Below are 20,744 nucleotides of genomic sequence, written 5' to 3' on the forward strand. Positions count from 1 at the left end.
TATTTCTAAGCAAGCACATTTATTCTTAAGGTGGAAGCATTACAGAGAAAACTTTAAAATAACAAAAGAACCTACACACATTCTAATAAGTTTGCCAGAGATCACCCCTCCCAACTCCTCATGGCTCTGTTAAGAGTCAGTGCTTCAAACCCCACAATGGAGCTTTTCTGTGGTCACAAATTCATAACAGCCTTAGCTCAGAACTACCACCTCCACAAGCAGGTTAGTCTTTCCTGTATGCAGCTTGGGCCTTTGATCTTGAGACTCCAAGAACAGGTAATCTGCAGATAATGGCCCCTCTCCTCAGGGTGGAACTTCAAAAGACTGGTTTTTTGTATAACTGGAGGTGGGGAATTTGCATTCATCTCCCCTTAGAGATTCCACAGGTAAATCACTTGACAATGTTTGTCCCCAAAAGCCCATTCTTACACATTGTTCAGCAGAGTTCTTTGAAGTTCATAACACTTCCCAAGGTTCACATCATATCTCCCCCCTAGAGAGGTTACATACAATCCCGGCCCACGGTAATACATAACGTTTGCATTTAATACAGTGGACTCAAAAGACGCTTAAACTTAATCCATTAAGGTTTTTTTCAAGGATATTGTAGGAAATTGCCATATCTGTCACTGTGACTAACATCTGCCACAAGTGGTTTGTTCTTGCTCTCATCCTCTCCCCAGGAGAAGAACTGTGTATGCAATATAATGTTTTGTTTTGGTAGGCGAAGTTGAAGAAGTGTGACTTGCATTTGGAGCGGAAGGTGTTGAAGTCTGTGAGATCTTTACTTCTGTGGGATTTTGTTCCACAGTCTCAGACTGGCCCTCAAGAAGGCTCTGTCTCCCATACAGACAACCTTCACTCTTGTGGTGGGAAGTTCCATTGTTCCTGAGGACTGGAGTTGTCAACTATGGTCTTCATGCCAGAGCTTCAGGCATGGGTGGTGGGTGAACATGCTGTTGGGGGAGGCTAGCCTCCAGCCCCTCCCCCTCCCTTTTTGCTCCCTCTCCCCCACCGGAGCCAGGAGCACCCCCTCTGTGGTTGACAACCCCTCGTGCTCTGCCAGCCCCAGCGTGCTGGGTGGACAGGCGGTGCAGACGGAGAGTCCACAGACCCAGCGCACCAGGCGGCCAGACGGCGTGGTCAGAGTGCCCTCAGCCCCGGAGTGTCCCCGGCCCCAGCTCCAGCACTGGGCAGGTGGGCGGCAAGGCCGGAGCAGCCCCAGCACACCCGGCATGTGAGCAGCAGAGCCGGAGCGCCCCTAGCCCCAGTGCCCCCAGCTCCGGGCCTTGTGCACACCGGCCCCAGCCTCTCAGCCACAAAAGAGTGGGATGGGAACTGGAAGCAGGCAGGAGGGAGCTTCAGGGTGGAGCGTGGGTGGGGCCACACAAGGCTGTTTGGGGAGGCACAACCTTCCCCTGTCTACGTTACTTGCTGCCCATGGCTTCAGGCAATCTTTTAGATATGCTGGGCCCAAGCCATTGAGTATCTTGGACAAGACCCTGATTCTTTTGTCAATCTGGGCCTCATCCAAAGCCCACTGATGTCAATGTAAGTTTTTTAATTGATTTCAAAGGGCTTTGGAAGAGGTCCTTGCACTAGTGTAAATTAAGGGTAATGGTTTGGAAGTCAGTGGAGTCACACTAGTGTGAAACCAGAGTGAGATCAGAACCAATCCTGTAAATGTTTTTGCAATAAAACAACAGTTGCTTTTGCACATGCTTGTCAGGTGTCTGAGTGGCAGGTGTTCAAACAGGATATTAATACGGTGCTCAACAGGGCATAGGTAGGCCCTGTCCATGTTAAAATTGAACAGATGCCAGCATTAGCTATGCTTAAGGGCAAGATGGAAGAGCTTTTTAAAAAGGAATTTGCTTACCTGGCCAGCATTCCCTAGCCTTATTTATCAGTTAAAGGTAGTCACAAAACATAAAAATGTAGCCTGGAAGACATGTGAAATAAAAATTTATTTTTCCTTATTCCCGTTTTATTTGCATACTTGTGTTAGGTTTGCCTGAGAGTTAGTCTGTAGCATGGTTTTATGTCATGGGTAAACTCTCATATAAGGAAGGACTGCAAAAACTGTCCACACTGGTCAGGAAAACCATGCTGGAAGCCTGCTACAGACTAGCATGCTTAAACATGGATATTGATGGCATCGTGTTAACTATATTGTGAACATGTTCTTCGGCGTGATTCCATACAGACGATGTACTCAGTCATATTGCTGTGTGTAAAATGGTGGGTTATCTATCTGTCCGACCCTCACCACCAGGCTATCACTTCATGGGAAATACTTATGTGATATGCTCTGCTTTTTTGTTACAGCGTAAGAGCAAATTCATATATTCATTCATAATGAATATATGAATTTGCTTTTGCACTGTAACAAAAGAGCAGAGCATATCATATATATATATATATATATATATATATATATGTCTCCATCTTTTACAGGATACAACAGACTATGTTGCATATGTAGCTAAGGACCCTGTTAATCGCAGAGGTAAGGTATTTTTTATATTTGGTGCCTTCCATTTAAAAATATAAATTCATGTTTTCATTTTATTGGATTTTTCCAGAAAAAGTAAATGCAACACAAAAAAAGTTGACATTAGGGATGATCACTGGAACAATCAGCACAGCAATAATCAGCAGCCACACATGTTACTCCAGCAGATTTTTTGCCATGATTAATATATTTCAAATCATGTGGATGCTCCTCATGCCTGGACTGGACCTTCCTAGCATCTTTGCAGAATGTTGTGAGGAAGGAGATCATAACCCTCTTTGTCTCTGATCTTGTATTCAAGCTGTTACCTAGTTCTCCTTCTACTTTCCCTGAGATCAGACATTGGTTTCTCTTTAAGGCACCTGTTAGTGAGTGCCTCCAACAAACAGGATTTATGATCCAGTTATGATTCTCATACATAAAAGCAAATTATAGAAAGAGAGCGAAGAAATCATAATCTAGAAGGATAGGTACAAAAGGCTCCCATCTGCTTGTATTACAGAAAGCTTTGTGAGGTCTTAAGTTTAAGTTACAAAATATTATATAACATATTAATAATACATAGATTCTCAGGTAGTTTAAGGCCAGAAGGACCATTAGATCATCTAATCTGTTTTCCTGCATATCACAGGTGACTAAACTTCACTCAGTTACCCCTGTGTAAGTCCAGTAACTTGTGCTTGGCTATAGAATATCTTTCAGAAAAGCATCCAGCCTAGATTTGAAGACATCAGGAGATGGAGAATCCTCTACTTTCCAAGTTCCCAGGGTAGTTTGATCCAGTTGTTAATCACCCTCATTATTTAAAATATATGCCTAATTTCTAATTTGAATTTCTCTCGCTTCAGTTTCCAGTCATTGGTCCTTGTTCTGCCTTTCTCCACTAGATTAAAGAGCCCTTTACAGCTGGGCATTTTCTCCCCATGAAGGTACTTATGCACTGTAATCAAGTCACCTCTCAATCTTCTTTTTGATAAACTAAACAGACTGAACTCTGTAAGTCTCTCACTTTCAGGTATTTTCTCCAGCTCTCAAAACATTTTGTGGCTCTTTTCTACACTCTCTGCAATTTTTCAATAATCTTTTTAAAATGTAGACATTAGAACTTGACACTGAATTCCAGTATTGGCTTCACCAATACCATGTACAGGTGTAAAACCACCTCCTCGCTACTCCTTTTATTATACATCTGTAATGGTGCGGTCTCACCTCAAGAGTGCCCCCTTGTGTCAGGAGGCAATATAGCAGGAGTTTTCATATCCAGCATCCCCTTCAGGCAATCACCACCCAGCTCTCTGGCTGAGGAGCAGCTAGTCCAAACCCATTCTAGGGTAACAAAATATCCAAGCGGAGTCCAAAGTATCCAGCTATCTTCTGGGTCCTGTGCTCCAGTGGTTTCACTGCCTTTCCCCAGCTCTGGTGTCAAGTCCTGTCCTAAGTCTTCCTGAGGCCTCTAGCTTCCAACAGCCTCTGTCAGGTGGAATGAATGTGCCTAACTGGTCTTTAATTCTTTCTTGCCCGTGATGGGGTTCACCCCCTCACAATATCCAATTGACACACCTTTGCTTTAGGAGCTCATGTTCAGGTGTTTGCCCACTGTGACCCTTAAATCTTTTTTTGAATCACGTCTTCCCAGGTTACAATCCCCCATTCTGTAGGTATGACTTGCATTCCTTGATTCTAGATGTATAGCTTTGCATTTGGCTGTACTGAAAGACATGTTGTTTGAATTGGACCCAGTTTAACAAGTGATCTAGAGCGCTCTGTATGACTGTTCTGTTCTCCTTATTTACCACTCCCCCAGTCTTTGTGTCACCCATAAAATTTATCAGCAGTGATTTTATATGTACTTCTACATCACTGATGAAAATGTTTTTTGTTATTTAAAGTAGCACCCACAGCATGCTCCACATTATACACACATATAAGAAGACTTATTCTTTCCCTACAAAGATTAAATGGTACTTTTCCTCTCACAGCCTAATGCTCTCGCTCTTGTAGCATAGCGGTTGTCTGTCTTCCAGTCACCCAGTCTATAACAAACCCTAAAGAAATATCTCTGTGTGAGCCAAACTTCTCGTTCCTTTTATAAGAAACCTAAGGGTGTGATCCATGAAGCAACTTAGATGCTTAAACTCCAGAGTTAGGTGCCTATGTCTCCATGCCCGTGGTTCATGAAACTCCTGCTTGGCTGCCACCTAACCCTGTGGGTGCCTCAACTCACTCGTCACCTAACTTTCTGCTGTAAAAGTTCCCTAGGCGCCCAAGTATTAGACCCTGGGGCATATGCACTGCTGCCTCCCTTTAGGTGCCCAGGTACCTATACTGCGTAAGCCCCAAAGTGATTCATGAATCAGGGGAAGACAGGCATTCAGCTGCCTAAGTCCCATGCAAAGCCTGACCTAGATTGCCCACCTCCAGGTGAGTGCTCAATCAGTGGGCTACACGTTGTAAGTTGTAAGTAAAGTGGGCTGCCCCCTTTTCCAGCCATTTTGTATGGAGCAAGGCAGACACCTAGCTCATTACCACAACACCTCTTTATCACTGACTCCAGGTGGCTGGTACCTGTTTGTGGATCCCTAGTGGAGATAGGCACCTACCTTTGAGAGAGGGGTGGGGCTTAGCACACATCCCTGTTGTCAGCATCACCCATTGACTAGCATAGGTGGCTTCCTACCTAGCATAATGGTTTTTGTGGTTCCCATTCTTAGGCTCCTATCTCTCCCTATTCATTGTATAGGGAGCCCAAGGGCCTAACTTGGCTTTGTGGATCACAGTGTTATTCCTGTGATTTTCTAGGTACCTAAAAATTAAGCACTGCGATGCTGAGGGTTGCAACACCTAAGTCCCTTTGTGGATCTTGCCTCTACTTCTCACCTGCCCAGCAACCATCCGTGTATCCAAGGAGACAGTTTATCCATTACGTTATTTTTAAAATGACTTAAGTTTCTTTTCATCTCCCAAATTGTTTAGCAGCAGGCAACATATTCTCTTTAAATACCCACTTCCACTATTGCATGCATACATACTATAGTCCTTTGTTCAGCTTCGCTTCTTTCAGTCCACACGTTTGGAGATGTCTGCACAATGATGCTGAATGCCTAACACAGCTGTTCGTATGGTTTATTCATGTATGGCAAATTCACTTCATAAGCCAGTGGCCTCAGTCTCAGTGTTTATGCAGGTGAAGTGTGCTGGGCTGGGGGAAAAATCCATCTGCAACCCAGGGCCAGGAACATTTGCCCTGCATGACATCACACAACTCTGTGGGCAGGAATAGCAGCCACTGTATCTGCGTAATTGCAGATCTCATGATGTCCTACCCTGGTCTATGCACAAATTCTTCCTGCATGCCAGCCTGTGTGGGGCCACTGTGTAGATGCTCTTCAAGTGCTGTGTGACTGTTACTAACATAATTGTACAACCACACACAAATGTCAGCATCATTCCTAATTTGTATTACATTAGTCCCTAGAGGCTCCAATCCCCTTGTGGTAGGCACTGGACATGCAATTGTCTACATTGCGATGAGGAAGTGTGATTGCAGCGTGTGTAGGCATACTCAAGCCACCTTTGATCCAGCTATATTTCAGGCACAGATTCGTATTGCTCAGTGGAAAGGGAGTGGGTTTCTCGGCCCCAGCAGGTGTAGAGGTGGTATAACCAGTCTCCCTCCACACAGTTCCAGAGTATCAGCCTAGAAGAGTGCATAGAGGGGATCAATGTCGAGCTTCTGTATTGGCTGTATGCCACCCAGGGATTTCCCAGCTAGCCAGTTACGCCAATACACCACACCTTTGTGTCACTGGAGCCATAGCAGGGCCAAAGATCTGGTTGGTATCCTGCATCTGAATACCTCCCTCACGCCTCATTTTGGGGAAGTTCAGAACCCCCAGTTGGAAACTTTATCGCACAGGCACACGTCAAGATAAGTAGATTAGAAAATCAACTAAGATGGCGATAAAATTATGGAAAACAGATTAAAGAGAAATAAAGGTAAATTTAATTTGGAATGATCTGAAAATGTTCTCTAGTGTCTATCTCCTTATTTTAATAGAAAGCTCAGAATTCTCCTGTAACTTGCTGCACACAGTTACAGTCAGGTGATAATGAATGACATTCATTAAGGTTTCTCTTCTTGAAAGAGCTTTTCAAATTATGGGCCCTGATTCTGGTCTCACTTACACCAGTTTTACACTGTTGTACGATAATTCCATTGGATTGGAGTGGAATCACTCCTGATTTCAGATGGTGTGAGTGCAAGGAGTATCAAGCCAATGTCTTAAGTTAGCTGTAGCTAATTGCTATTTTTGTTCATTCAGATTTTAATAAAATCTATACATCATGAAAAGAACAACTGTTCTTGTCCTGGAGGTCCTTGTGCCATTCATTACTGCATCACAATGAAGACTGTATAAATAATGGTGTGTAAATGTCAGCATCTCTCCTTCTTTCCTCTAGCGTGCCATATACTGGAATGCTGTGATGACCTGGCCCAGGATATTATCAGCACCATAGGGCAAGCTTTTGAATTACGATTTAAGCAATATTTACGGTGTCCCTCTAATATACCTGCTCTCCATGATAGGTGAGTAACATTGCAGTAGAATCTTTTCTAGTTCTGCAGTTTCCTTCACCAGCTGGTAAAGTGAGGGGTGAATCTATGGCTGTGCTGTGGATGAAACTGTCTTAGAAGAACTGAATTTTAAACACACTTTAAAACAGGTTCTGATAAATGAGTGAAACATGGTTTGCCTGATCAATGTGGATTGGCCACAATCATTTTAAAATCACGTTTCAACATGGCCTCTAGGCTAAACAGTTTTAAAATTATAACGTCCTGCCCATACTGGCTAGTCAAACGCTTGTTAGAGATAGAGACAGGCGGCCAAATTCAGAGGTGATGTATGCTATAGGAGGTATATGGCACATCGCTGAGTGAAACTATGGGACACTAAATTGGTATAATTTACATAATGAGTGACCAGAACAAGTTGTAAATTACACCAGCTAAGAGTCATCTATTTGGCCCCACGTCAAAGCACTATTTTAAGCACGGGTTTTAAATGGTTATGCTCTGGCCCATATCCATACTGAAGGTCTTTAAGCCCTATTAGCCTAAATCTGTTTAAAATTTGTTTTTAAATCCAGCTTTATACCCAGTGTTGATGGAGCCTTGAAGTAATGCAAGTGGAGGAACTTCCCAGGGAGGTTGGAATCTATCCTGCAGGGTTTCTTTGTAAAGTTATGAATGTTCATGACAGATTTTGGTCTGCTCATTTTAGAGATTTTTCTTTTTGCTGCAAGTCATAAAGATCATCATAACCCTTATTTAAAGTCAAAGAAACAGGCTTTCTAAAAACACATAAATAGAGGTTAGGCTTCCCCTCCCATGAAAAAAGTGCACACTGAAGGGCAGAGTGGGAGGAAACCCTATGTGAGATTGTTCTAAAAGGGGAACTGGGTTTACCCCCTACCAAATTAGCCTATGGTTCTGCCTTCATACTGATTTTCACATCTCTTTCCCCCACCTCAGTCTCTATCTACAGTAACATTTTTAGAAACTTTCCCACCAATGCTAGCACCATATCAGCTCCCTTGGTGTGAGCAACATTTTGGTTGGATGTATTCCTGAAGGTTTCATCACATGACATAATCTTTAATGAAAGATTAATCTTTAATTCCGGGAGACTCCAGGACAATCTTGGAGTTTTGGCAACCCTACGCATAGTGAGTGTGGGTTGCTACCATTCTGATTTGGAAGAATTTTACCTTCCCTTTGCACTGATGTAAATGATAGCTTGATGTGCAGTGAAACAGAAAATCAGGCCTATTGAATTCACCAAAGTCATTCCTGATTCACACCAGGGTTATTTAGATCAGAATTAGGCCCCAAGACATTATGAAGGATCCTTTTTTTTTTATCATCAGTTAATCAATCAATCACACAAATAATACTACAAATAACATGGTAAATGTAACTAGGAAAGGTATTGTGAAGAAGTTTTTAATGGATGTCATTAATAGGGATATATATATATAGGACCTGATCCAAAGCTCGCTAAAGTCAATGAGAAGGCTCCCATCAACTTCAGTGGGCTTTGGATCAGCCTCGTTACAGGGATGGAGTGCTGCTTGGTTCATCCTATTTTACTTTGTAAATGTCACTTAATTGTCAAAGGGCTGGGTAGTATATGGCCCATGTAGCTAGTACTACAGTGCTTCGAGTGCTGCGAGATGAATAACGTAATCCCTTTCTACAGGATGCAGAGTTTTGATGAACCTTGGATGGAGGAAAATGGAGAGCCAGCAGAACATCCCTATTACAACAGCATTCCTAATAAAATGCCTCCTACTGGTGGCTTTATTGATGCTAGATTCAAAACTAGGATCCCAAATGCCGCAGATACTGCTCAGGTCAGTGAAATGTTACCTGCTTAGCTTTCTTATTCAATCAAAAATTTGAAAGCAGCATTTTATTTCCAGATCAATGCACTGACAATATTAAATACCTTGTAGCGTTTCATATATAACTGAATTGTTCTGTGGCAACTTATTTATTATTGCTTCATGTTCATTCATGTATTTAAATAAGAAATGAAACATGACTCTGTATTGTTTATTATTAAATTCTGGCTTGTCCTGCAATGGTTGTGCTGGGGGAGAAGAGGCTAAAGATGACCTCTTACCCATCACACCTGCTCAGTAGACAGATAAAATCATAGGCTTCCAGATCACAGAATGCTAGGTGGGAGGCCAACATTTATTGTTCTCAGTAGGACATGGCTAAGTAACTAGGGAGAAATTATAAGGTCCCCACTCCCTGTTAATACACAGAAGGAAAGATAGTGTACACTGTTTCCTTTTGGACCAGCCCTATGGAGCTTTCTGAAAGCCCTATTGTACTATAGAGTCATTTTCCCTCTTTCTCTGGCCCCATTAACATTTAATTATTCAATTATATAATTTCAGTGGAACAACTTCACTAAGAGCTCCTCATCAGGATATCCCCTGCTCAATGGTTAGAGGAACTCACCTAAGAAGTGGCAAATCCCTGTTCAAATCCCTTCTCTTCATCAGGCAGAGGTGACTTGAACCAGGGGTCTCCCACATCCCATGTAAGTACCCTAACCACTGGGCTAATGGTTATAAGGGAAGTCCTTCTCCTCCACGTCCCTTCCCTGTTGTTTTGTGTGGAGTTGGTGGCCTCTGAGTACACCTAGTGGATTGGGCCCTTCCTGTTAGTTAGGTGGAGTAGTGCCTATCTTCCCCTGGTTCGTGTATCACTAGCAGAGCTAGGTGCCTCCCTGCAGCCTGGGTTTAGGCACCTATCTCTGTGAGGGGGCGAGGCTTAATACCCATCCATTTTATCAGCCTTTCCTATTAGCTAGATTAGGTGGCTTTGTGTGTTGCATTCTAAGCTGCCTATCTCTCCCCATTCATTGAATAGGAGCCGAGGTGCCTAACTCAGCTTTGTGGGTTGTAGTGTTGTTCCTGTGATTTTTCTAGGCACCTAACAGTTAGGTATTGTGATGCTCAGTGTCACAGTTCCTACGTCGCTTTGTGGATCTGGGCCTGGCAGCCTGCAGAGCTATTCTCTTGGCTGACCTAGGCAGCTGGATCAGGTGGATCCTGTTAGCTCTAACCCAGGACATAAAAAAGGTTGAACCTCTGTATGAGGCGCAGGCAGCAGCAAATCCAGAAATAGCCGAGCTCAAGTACATGTCCTGATAGAAAGTTTATTTAAAGAGGTACCATTGCATTATAAATCACATTCCACCCCCCCATGCCCCTCGTTATTATTACATGGAACACCTGAGAATGCTATAACTGAACATGCCTAGGGAGGGGACTTTTTTACACATTCTTCCATTTGCTTGCTTTGTGCAACTTATTTTTCGTATAGACAAACTTCGCTATTTCTCCTGTATATTCACTATCCCCTGCTGTATGTATGACTCTTTCCCGCCACAATAGGGGAGAGAAACATTTTTTGAAACAGGATACTTTGATTCTAACCGAATCAATTGGCAGAGGGACTCATGGGCAGGGGTAGCACATGAAACTACTTTTAGGTAGTTTTTTAATTGACTAATATTTCAACCTGGTGGTGCCCCCTTAAGTTAACAGTAAAGGAAACCCCAGGAAAGGGTAATTTGGATGCCATCCAGTTGTTTGTGTGCTGGGTTAAGAACAGGGCACTTCAACAGGGCTGCTTTCAACTACCTGAAGGGGGGGTTCCAAAGAGGATGGATCTAGACCTCTTTTCAGTGGTACCAGATGACAGAACAAGGAGTAATGGTCTCAAGTTGCAGTGGGAGAGGTTTAGGTTGGATGTTAGGAAAAACTTTTTCACTAGAAGGGTGATGAAGCACTGGAATGCGTTATCTAGGGAGGTGGTGGAATCTCCTTCCTTTGAGGTTTTTAAGGTCAGGCTTGGCAAAGCCCTGGCTGGGATGATTTAGTTGGGGATTGGTCCTGCTTTGGGAGCGGGTTGGACTAGATGACCTCCTGAGGTCCCTTCCAACCCTGATACTCTATGATTCTTACAGACCAATCCTACTGTTCTCATTCAGGCAAAAATACAAGGATTGGGCTCTAAGTGTGTGCTCCTTCAAGCTGATTCATGAAGGCAGGTCCCTGCACCTATATGGAGTCCCATTGACTTCAGTGGGCATGAGCAACTATAAGAGGCTGCCCATATTGACCCTACTGAAATCAGTGTGGCTCTGCCAGTCTGAGTGGAACAGCACTCAACATCTGAGCCAAAGATCATAATGTTGGTGGCACATCTGTATTTAATTCCCAGAGATGCCTTGTCTGATGAGAACCCCCTCCCACCATACAGTCAGTAGTTTCCAGAGAGTGAATCTTTCTGTTAATCCTTTTGAAGACACTTACTCATTCTTGTATTCCAGCATCTGTTTCCTGCAGAGCATCCTCAATAGGTGGTCAGGGTTTGCCAATAAAGAAGGCTGCACTGGATGAGAATATTTTATAGACACACCTGATGTTGTCATTGAGGATTACAAGGGTGAATAAAAGCAGCAAGGAGTGAGATTTTCATGAAGGTCACTCACACTATCATGAGCTCTAGCTCACGAAAGCTTATGCTCAAATAAATTTGTTAGTCTCTAAGGTACAAGTCCTCCTGTTCTTTTTACAGTCAAGACAGAATACTCAATCATAGTGTCATGCATAAGGAATGAAAAGAAGACTAGGTTTAAGTAGAACAGAACCAAAAAAAGCCTCAAAGATGCACACTGCATCACAGTGTTTTAAAGGAAGGAGTAGTTGAAGAATTGTTGTTTGTATGTCCACTGTAGTCTGCAACAGCAGCAGGAAGAGAACAAACATACTACCAGAGTCGACACTTTGGAGACAAATTCAGTGAAGATTGGCAGCCTGCTCCTGTTAAACAAGGTGAGTTAAACTTTAAAGTAATTATACTTCTCAAAGGGTATGTCTGCACTGCTGCCGCGTTGTTGTTTTTTTTGTTTTTTTTTTGAGAGTATCACAGGCTGGGTCAACTGACTCAGGATTATGGGGCTTGCACTACAGGACTAAAAATGGCAGTGTAGATGTTCCTGCCAGGGCTGGAGCCTGGGCTCTGAAATCTGGCAAGTGGGGAGGATTTCAGAGCCTGGACTCCATCCCGAGCAGGAACTGTCGATACTGCTGTCTTTAATCCCACAGTGCAAGCCCGTGAGCCCAAGTCAGTTGACACAGGCTCTGAAACTCACTGAGGTGTTTTGTTTTATTTTTTAGTGTAGACATTATGTAGGCCCCAATCATAGAGTTTGACTTGATTGGGTGGATTGGGGCCATAAGGTGAAAGTCTGATACATGGAAATCTTGCAGCAAGACACTATAGTTAATTGATAGTTTCTCTCCTCCCTTAAAGTGAATTTTAGCATCAGTGTTTGTGACAGGTATTGGATAAACAGCTCTGGGAACTGAAATCCAATGTATATCCTGAAAAACAAACACACACACACACACTTGTGTGTGTGTGTTTCAGAATATACATTGGATTTCAGTTCCCAGAGCTGTTTATTTAATCAATGATTTTGGATGCCTTAATCTTTGGCTGCCCAACTTGACACACCTTTAAGGGGCCTCATTTTCAGGAGGTGGGCGGTCAGCACTTTCTGAAAATCTGACCTTTTGAAGGTGTCTCCAGTCGTGTCCTACAAATCAAATCAGGCAACCAAAATCAGTAGTTACTTCTGACAATGTAGGTGTGTGTGTGTGTTATACCCAGGGTACACTCTGGACTGGTGAATAGCTGTGACACCCATGCTTTCTAACCTTTACACTACTTTGCTGTTGCCTCCACTCCTGGACTGCTCACAAACAGCCAGCCTCCACCCTAAACCCCGCTTTGCATCCAGCATTTATAATGGTGTTAGATATATAAAAAAGTGTTTTTAATTTATAAGGGGGGTCGCACTCAGAGGCTAGCTATGTGAAAGGGGTCACCAGTAAAAAAGCTTGAGAACCACTGCTCTAGCATGTAAGTCACTCCCAGCTATGTCTGTGTGCACTTGCAACCTGCTGGTCACAGGCTTTCACTAACCTGATTTACACTGGAAGGTGACCACAGCACACCTCTGGTCCCAGACTTTTCCCCAGAACTGTACATCTTCTACTGCTCACTCTTCTCCTGGACAATACAAGCTAATATAAAGTCTGCTATTTTATTAATAGAAATGATATACACATATCCTGTTATCTCAAATGGAGTTTCCCAAACACTTCAATTCAAACACACTGGTCTATATAAAACAATAAAACAAGTTTATTAACTACAAAGATATAGGATTTTAAGTGAATTCAAGTAATGAGGCATAAAATGGTTACAAGAGAAATAAAGATAAAATGCCTAACTTAACAAACTATGTTATATTCAAAGCAAAGTTTCTGTCATCACATGCTCTCAGTAGTCTTGCTGGCCAAATTTCTAGACCAGGGCTCTCATCTTCTGTGTAATGGCTGCTTCCTTTGTTCCTTCACAGTCAATCAATGGACAGAGGATAAGAGAGGAGGAGGAAGGGTGTCATTTTTATAGTCAGTCCCCCTCTTAGAAATGTTTCCAGCTGAGAGTTAGGAGACAAAAACTCCAAGGGTATTATATCTCCTGCTGGTTTTCCCACCCGTTGGAACTCCCTTTGTTTTCCGCTTAAATGCAGATTAAGCAGAGCACACATTCTTTTGTTTTAGACAGACCTGTTTGCCATTTTCTGTTTGGGCAGGGCTGTGGTTTGGAACATGGAACTCTACAGTAGAATTTTATAACTTTATGTACAATGTTGTTCAGGACAATTATTGGCCAGTAAATTATGAGTTTTTAAATTATACCTTACAAGGCATACTTTGTACAAAGATTATTACAATAATGGTCAAAGGGTGAATACAGGGGTACAGACCATCACAGTGTCTGTGCTTGCACATATGTGCATGTATGAGCTGAGTTGAGCAAATTATTTGTAACAAATAATTGATTTCTAAAATTTTCCTGTTTTGCTTTTTGTGAATGTCATGAACAAATCATAATATTCTGAAATATATTCATTATTCAGAATTTTTATGCACGTCTTCATGAAATTTTCCCCTCATTTGACTAGTTTGCAGTATTTGTTTCAGATATTTGATATTTAAATTTCAAAACTCATGCTGTGTTGGTTGGTTCTCTGATTGCATGACATGAGTAACTAACCAATGCTGTCCCAGTTTTGAATATTCCAATCAAATACAGCTAGTAGTCAGGCTTAAAATTCACTTTCCTCCTGTATTTGTGCTAGTAAACAATAGGCAGAAAGTGAAGACAAAAGGACCATGAACGCAGTCAAATCAAAATCAGTTTTGAATTTGAATGACTATTCGAGAACGATTTTTCCAATGTGCCAAGCTCTAATAGACAGGCATGTTGTTTGTTGTTTGTCTTTTCATCTCTCTTTCCAGAGACTGTTGAGTCTGCACTTTGGTTAGTGGCACCTCCTATGTTTGTTCTAAACAATGCTGCTTTATCCTTCCAAATGCGATGTTAAAGAGAGGGAGGGGAAATAAGTCTTTTGAATTTTCCAGGGTCCTTGGACATTTACAGCGTGCCAGAAGGGAAGCCTCAGGTAACCCCAACGGGAGAGGTGCCAGCTTATGTGAACACCCAACATATAAACATAGAAGCTCTACTTGCACTTCAGGCAGATGCTGAAAGTGCATTCAGTGGAACAAAAGAGTGTACCAAAGACAGCAGTCCAAGAAAAGATCTGTTTGATATGAGTGAGTTCCCTTTTAACTCTCACCTCTAATAACAGATCTTACATAATTAGTCTTTTATTTTGGACCAATAGAATTGCCATTTATTCATTCCTAAAACGGGTTGAATTAATGAACATGATCCATATCTTTCTGAGTTTGAAATGATGGGTTCTTATAGTTTTGAAGCTAAACCAAGGTAAAAGGTGTTAACCTGCATCTACCCTAGAAAGAAGGCTGGGCTCTAACCTAGATCACACTGATCTAACCTAGACCTCTTTTCCTAATTTAGGATGTAGACTCATGGTCTTATCATAGTATGTAATTAAACATCAGGGATCTTTGTTAAATTAATACTCTGTTTTGAAAAGAGAGCAGATATCTGTGTAATATAAGTGACTATGCAGATTATGCAGTTCATTTAAAATGAATTCCTCCTAACTAACTGGCCAGACAATAAGAGAGATCTGGTCCTGTCCAGAACATACAAATACCAGCTACCTACAAATATATGACCATTAGCAATTACTCCAAAAATGTCAAAATTGTCTCTGATTTTAATATATTTGTTTACAAACAACGTTCTGTAAGTTCTTAATATATTATATAAACTGGTAATACACCATACTGTGTTTGTTCTTCTTAAGGATAAATGGAAGTGGCTATTACATGAAAATAAACCAGGGTTAAAAAGACTGGAATTGTATTTTTTTGTAATGCAGTTTACCTGTGACTGATCTTGCACTTGTTTCTGTACCTGTAACCAGAACCTTTTGAAGATGCTCTCAAGAACCAGGCTACTGGGCCTGCGCTGAATAAGGCTACCTCGGTCGAGTGTACTAGTCCTCCGTTACCCAGAGCAGCTAACTGCGCTATAATGGATGAACTGCATACAGAGCCTTGGTATCAAGGAGAGATGAGTAGGAAAGAAGCAGAACAGCTGTTAAAGAAATGTGGAGACTTCCTGGTCAGGAAAAGCACCACAAATCCAGGCTCCTATGTGCTGACTGGTATGCACAATAGACAAGCCAAACATCTTCTTTTAGTGGATCCGGAAGGAACTGTAAGTATTGACTCCTGGATGACAGTAAAAAAGTGTCCGACTCTATATATTTTCTGTAAGCCAGAAAATGAACCCTATTTATAACACTTATTTGTTATTACAGGCATTTGTAAGGTTCCCATCACCTAACTTAAATCTCAACTCACGACGCTTAGCTGAAGAACTGCTGCAGCATTTCTACATGGATAGGTAGCTCTGACACCACTTCCTCTAGTCTAGTCCTCAGTGCAGTACAGGGGCGGTCAAAGGTATTAAGTTCCTTTTGTGGCCCCCAGATCCCTTGGCTGTCTGGGGAGCAGTCTGGTCCCTTGCATTAGTTAGAACAGCCTTTGCACTGCTCTTATTTCCACCCAGCTGCCTGAGGCCCCAATCAGTTGTTCTGAGGCCTGCTAAACCCAGGGTTGTGAGTTCAATCCTTGAGGGGGCCATTTAGGGATCTGGGGCAAAAATTGGGGATTGGTCCTGCTTTGAGCAGGGGGTTGGACTAGATGACCTCCTGAGGTCCCTTCCAACCCTGATATTCTATGATTCTATGATAAAAGTGATCTCCAGAGCGTAGGGGCATGACTTCCTTCTCTGGGACTAGGTTCTGACTCAGGCTTGGGAGAGAAATGGTATACTCTGTCTCTCTGCTACCTGAGGATTCCCTTAGCAGGTTAAATTGGCTTTCTAGCAGCAGAGCAATATAAAGTAGCTAGAGCTGGGTATGAAAACTGGTCCTTGGTATTTTTGTAGCTGCCCATCAGTGAAAAAGTAAGCAGATGACACAAAAATAGGGGGAGTGGAAAATAATGAAGAGGACAGGTCATTGATTCAGAGATCTGGATCACTTGGTAAACTGGGTGCAAGGAAATAATATGTTTTAATACAGCTAAACTTAAATCTATATCTATATCTATCTAGGAACAAAGAATGAAGGCCATACCTACAAAATGGGGGACTATATTCTGGGAAGCAGTGACTCTGAAAAAGATTTCGGGGTTGTGGTGGATAATCAACTGAACATGAACTCCTAACGTAATGCTAGGGGCAAAAGATCTAATGCTATCATTGGATGCCTAAACCAGGGAATCTCAAAAAGGAGTAGAAAGGTTATATTTGGCACTGGTGCGACTGCTGCTGGAATACTGTGTCCAGTTCTGCTGTCCACAATTCAAGAAGAATGTTGGTAAATTAGAGAGGGTTCAGCGAACAGATTCAAGAATGATTAAAGGATTAGAAAACATGCCTTACAGTGATAGACTTAAGGAGCAAATCTATTTAACTTAACAAAAAGACAGTTAAGGGGTGACATGGGTGCAGGCTATAACTCTCTTCATGGGGAGCAAATATTTAATAATGAGTTCCTCAGTCTGGCAGAGAAAGATATAACATGATCCAGTGTCTGGAAGTTGAAGCTAGACAAATTCACTGGGAAGTAAGGTGCACATTTTTAACAGGTGAGAGTTATTAACCAATGGAACAATTTATCAAAGGTCACGGTGGATTCTCCATCACTGACAATTTTTAAATCAAGATTGGATGTTTTTCTAAAAAATCTGCTCTAGGAATTATTTTGGGGAAGTTCTCTGGCCTGTGTTCCACAGGAGGTCAGACAGATGATCACAATGGTCCTTTCTGGCTTTGGAATCTATGCATCTGTGAGTTTGTGAAGGGGCTCCACCTGATATGGGAGGGTGGAAAGCAACATACTTCAGTTCCCTGTTCTGAGTGGCTTACCCGTCTGGCACTTAATACAATACTTTCTATTCCTGTGTAAAATGCTAGTTTAAATAATAAGAATCAGAGCAACAGGTTCCTGACAAAATAGTGTATATGGTATACATACAGAAGGACCAATCCTACCGGGCCTTACTTCTACTGACTTCAACAGAGAAACTTGCATAAGGCCAGCAGGGTTTGATTCACAAAAGCTTTGACTAGAGAAGGCTGCTGTACGTGCTGTCATTGTATTTGCCACAGGAGGGCAGTCAAAGAATATTATTAAGATGTTTTCCATTATAACTGGATTACTCCTGAGGTTACATGTGCTTGTGTCAGCCTCGACAAGCCAGCGGAAATGAGTGCTGAATCTCTGAGATATGAACCTCTTTGACTCACTGACTGAAAGTTTACCAGTGTTTTGTGACTCCTGCAGAAGGGCCTTTTGGTTTATCATACAAATAGCTACCTTTCGAGTGGGATGCCATGAGGATTAAGTAGTAGGGTCCTATCATACCTTTAATGCACAAGCCTGCAGTATGGCTGGTGCAGAGACGCAGTGTCCTGGTTGGAGTTCTGGTAGGCAGGGAGCATGGGGCCATTGCTACACAGGGGCGCACCACATATTCCCTTCTGTGCATGACCAGGATATTGGCCTCACATCCCTCCACTCCTTCCTCTTAAGGCAGCATGAGCCAGCTCCCCTCCCTGCATGAAGATCTCCTTGCATCACCTCTCTCACTTGAGTCCATTTGTAATACATCTCTGAGTCACAATGGCTATGCTGCTTCCTCCTTGCTCTGGGGCTGGGGGGAGTAGTAATTTACTGGTGGTCTATATGAATACTTAGCAAATTACAGCACTCACCCCCAGTCCCACCCCTGTGCTTAGTGCCAGCCAGCAAGAAGTGATGGAAGATCCAAGGATCCCTTCCCAACATACCTCCTGCAGGTGAGGAGTAGTTGAGATGTCTTACCTGGTATCTGCTACCCATTTGGGTTCAAGATCCATGTAACCTGTGCAGGGATGGAAGGAGGTTCTGATTTCTGTAACAGGGTAGCCTGCCTCTTTAAGGTCCAGGAGGGCTTGGTCAGCCAGCTCTGTTCAGTTAGCCCCACTCCGTTGTACTTATGCTGAGTGTGAGGTTTAAAAGGAGGAAAGCCAGTGGCTGCTTGCTGGCTGGGGAGGAGATTCCCTGAGCCAGAGATGGGTCTTTTCAAACTTGACTCCCCAAGTGGGAGGCCCTGGAATTGTTGCTTGACAGAAAGTGAGAGGCAGCTGCAGAGTTGCAGGTGGTAAGAGAGTGGCAGTGAGCAGGAGGTTCCTGCAGCAGAACCTTGACCATGGGGGAGGGCTTGACCCTAGAAGCCAGAGGCAGAGGGCTGAAGAAAGTTGAGGACCAGGGGAGTAGTAGAGGGGTTTGCCTGCTGACCTCCCAAGCTGGAGAATAGAGCGTGCTGAGAGAGTGCTGGACCCTCTCCTGGGGAAGAAAGGACTACAGATAGGAAGACTGGAAGGTTCCTTCTGGGAAGAGCAAGAGACCGACTCTAGCTAGAAGGGGCTGAAGTGGCTACTTCAGGGGTGAAAGTAACTTAAAGGACTTACTGGTATGCCTGAGTAGGGGGCGAGGCCTCAACCGGAAGGGGCGAGGCCTTTAAATCCCCGGGCCCTTTAAATCGAGATTTAAAGGGCCTGGGGCTGCAGCTGTGGTAGTGGCATCTGGGAGCCCCAGGCCCTTTAAATCATTGCCAGAGCTACCAGCTGCGAAGGCAGTTGGGAGCCCCGGGGCTCCCGGCCACTGTTGCTACCCCGGGGCTCCGACGGCGATTTAAAGGACCTGGGGCTCTGGCCGCTGCTACCACAGCAGAGCTCCAGGCCCTTTAAATTGCCGACGGAGCCCCTGGGAGGGGGGGGGGGGGTCCTGGCTGCCAGGGGCTCCAGCAGCGGGGCTCGGGACACCTTACTTTGGGATTAACCTCATTTAAATCAATGAGACTTCTCATGTGGTAATAGACAACTTGGGGTCTACTCAGAATTCAGTTGGTCAGAAAAATGTTTTTTTTGGTTGACAAACACCAAAATATTTCATTAATATTGCCTACATTTTCAGCAGACATGTTTAACTTTTTGATGAAAAACCAAACCCCAAATATTTTTCAGATTTTTGGCAACAACAAATGAAAAAATTTGGGCCAAAAATTGCCTATCCCCAGGAGGTTTGGATTTTGTTTGAAATGTTTTGGTTTCAATTTTTCAACAAAAAATTGAAAATGTTCGCAGAGAGCAGACACTATCTCCAAACTGTTTAATTTGATCAGAAGGTCAATGTTGTAAGTTGTGATGGAAAATCTTCAACAAGGCCTATTCAGTGTGAGGAAATGTGACCAATAAGAGAGCAGACAAAACAGAAGTTTGGAGAGAAGTGAGGGAGCAGGAGACAAAACAACTAATCTGTAGATGAAAAACCTCCATTGACTCTAATGGGAGGAGGCTCAGACCCTTAAAAATGTGTGTGTGTGTGTGTGTAAACAGATATAAAAGGAAAATATTTTGTCTTATTTTCAGTTAACTTTCATTTAATGGTAAAGGAAAGATTGGTCTGTATTTAGCCTTTACTTTTCCATGCTCTTCTTTTAAGGTTCGTACAAAGGATCGTGTATTTGACAGCATAAGCCATCTCATCAACCATCATCTTGAGAACAATTTGCCAATAGTTTCTGCTGGAAGTGAACTCTGCCTCCAGCAGCCAGCTGAGAGGAAACAGTGACCCATGGTGACATGTTCAGCATTTGTAAGCTATAACCACTGCAGTGGACACTGCAAACCTGGAAACATGTACATTAAAAAATACACACATCTATCTATCTATCTATCTATCTATCTATCTATCTATCTATCTATCTATCACCAATATGTTTTCTTGAGCTTTAAAAAGCCCCATCCCATACAGTACCATTTGAAATTTCTTACTGCTATATGCAGACATGAAGTCTGATTAAAAACACAGACAGATTTCTTAAAATATAATTTCAATAAAATTATTCTGATTCTGTAATGTGAATATTGACACTGTATATACATACATTATATATAAATACAGTAATATATTTATATTTTTCAAGTCAGTCTGTTGAAGGTATGGAACTAATGTTCTGTGCCATGTGTTTTTAACTGAAAAAGATGCCCATTGTGATTGTTCAGATAAAA

The 20,744-nt window shown here is 42.6% G+C and overlaps 1 protein-coding gene across 1 annotated transcript in view; it reads left to right on the top strand.

Moving 5' to 3' along the window:
* Nucleotides 1–20,485, top strand: part of SHC3 (SHC adaptor protein 3) — a 72,943-nt gene extending 52,458 nt beyond the window's left edge. The window contains exons 6-12 of the mRNA XM_073344912.1: nucleotides 2,458–2,509; nucleotides 6,977–7,103; nucleotides 8,779–8,932; nucleotides 11,842–11,938; nucleotides 14,603–14,797; nucleotides 15,541–15,836; nucleotides 20,176–20,485. Of these exons, the coding sequence (XP_073201013.1) occupies nucleotides 2,458–2,509; nucleotides 6,977–7,103; nucleotides 8,779–8,932; nucleotides 11,842–11,938; nucleotides 14,603–14,797; nucleotides 15,541–15,836; nucleotides 20,176–20,304 (1,050 nt within the window). The 3' untranslated portion in view covers nucleotides 20,305–20,485. The remainder of the gene's footprint in view (nucleotides 1–2,457; nucleotides 2,510–6,976; nucleotides 7,104–8,778; nucleotides 8,933–11,841; nucleotides 11,939–14,602; nucleotides 14,798–15,540; nucleotides 15,837–20,175) is intronic.
* Nucleotides 20,486–20,744: the final 259 nt, after the last annotated feature.

This window comes from Lepidochelys kempii, chromosome 5 (genome assembly GCF_965140265.1).
Source record: "Lepidochelys kempii isolate rLepKem1 chromosome 5, rLepKem1.hap2, whole genome shotgun sequence".
Classification (NCBI taxonomy): Eukaryota; Metazoa; Chordata; order Testudines; family Cheloniidae; genus Lepidochelys; species Lepidochelys kempii.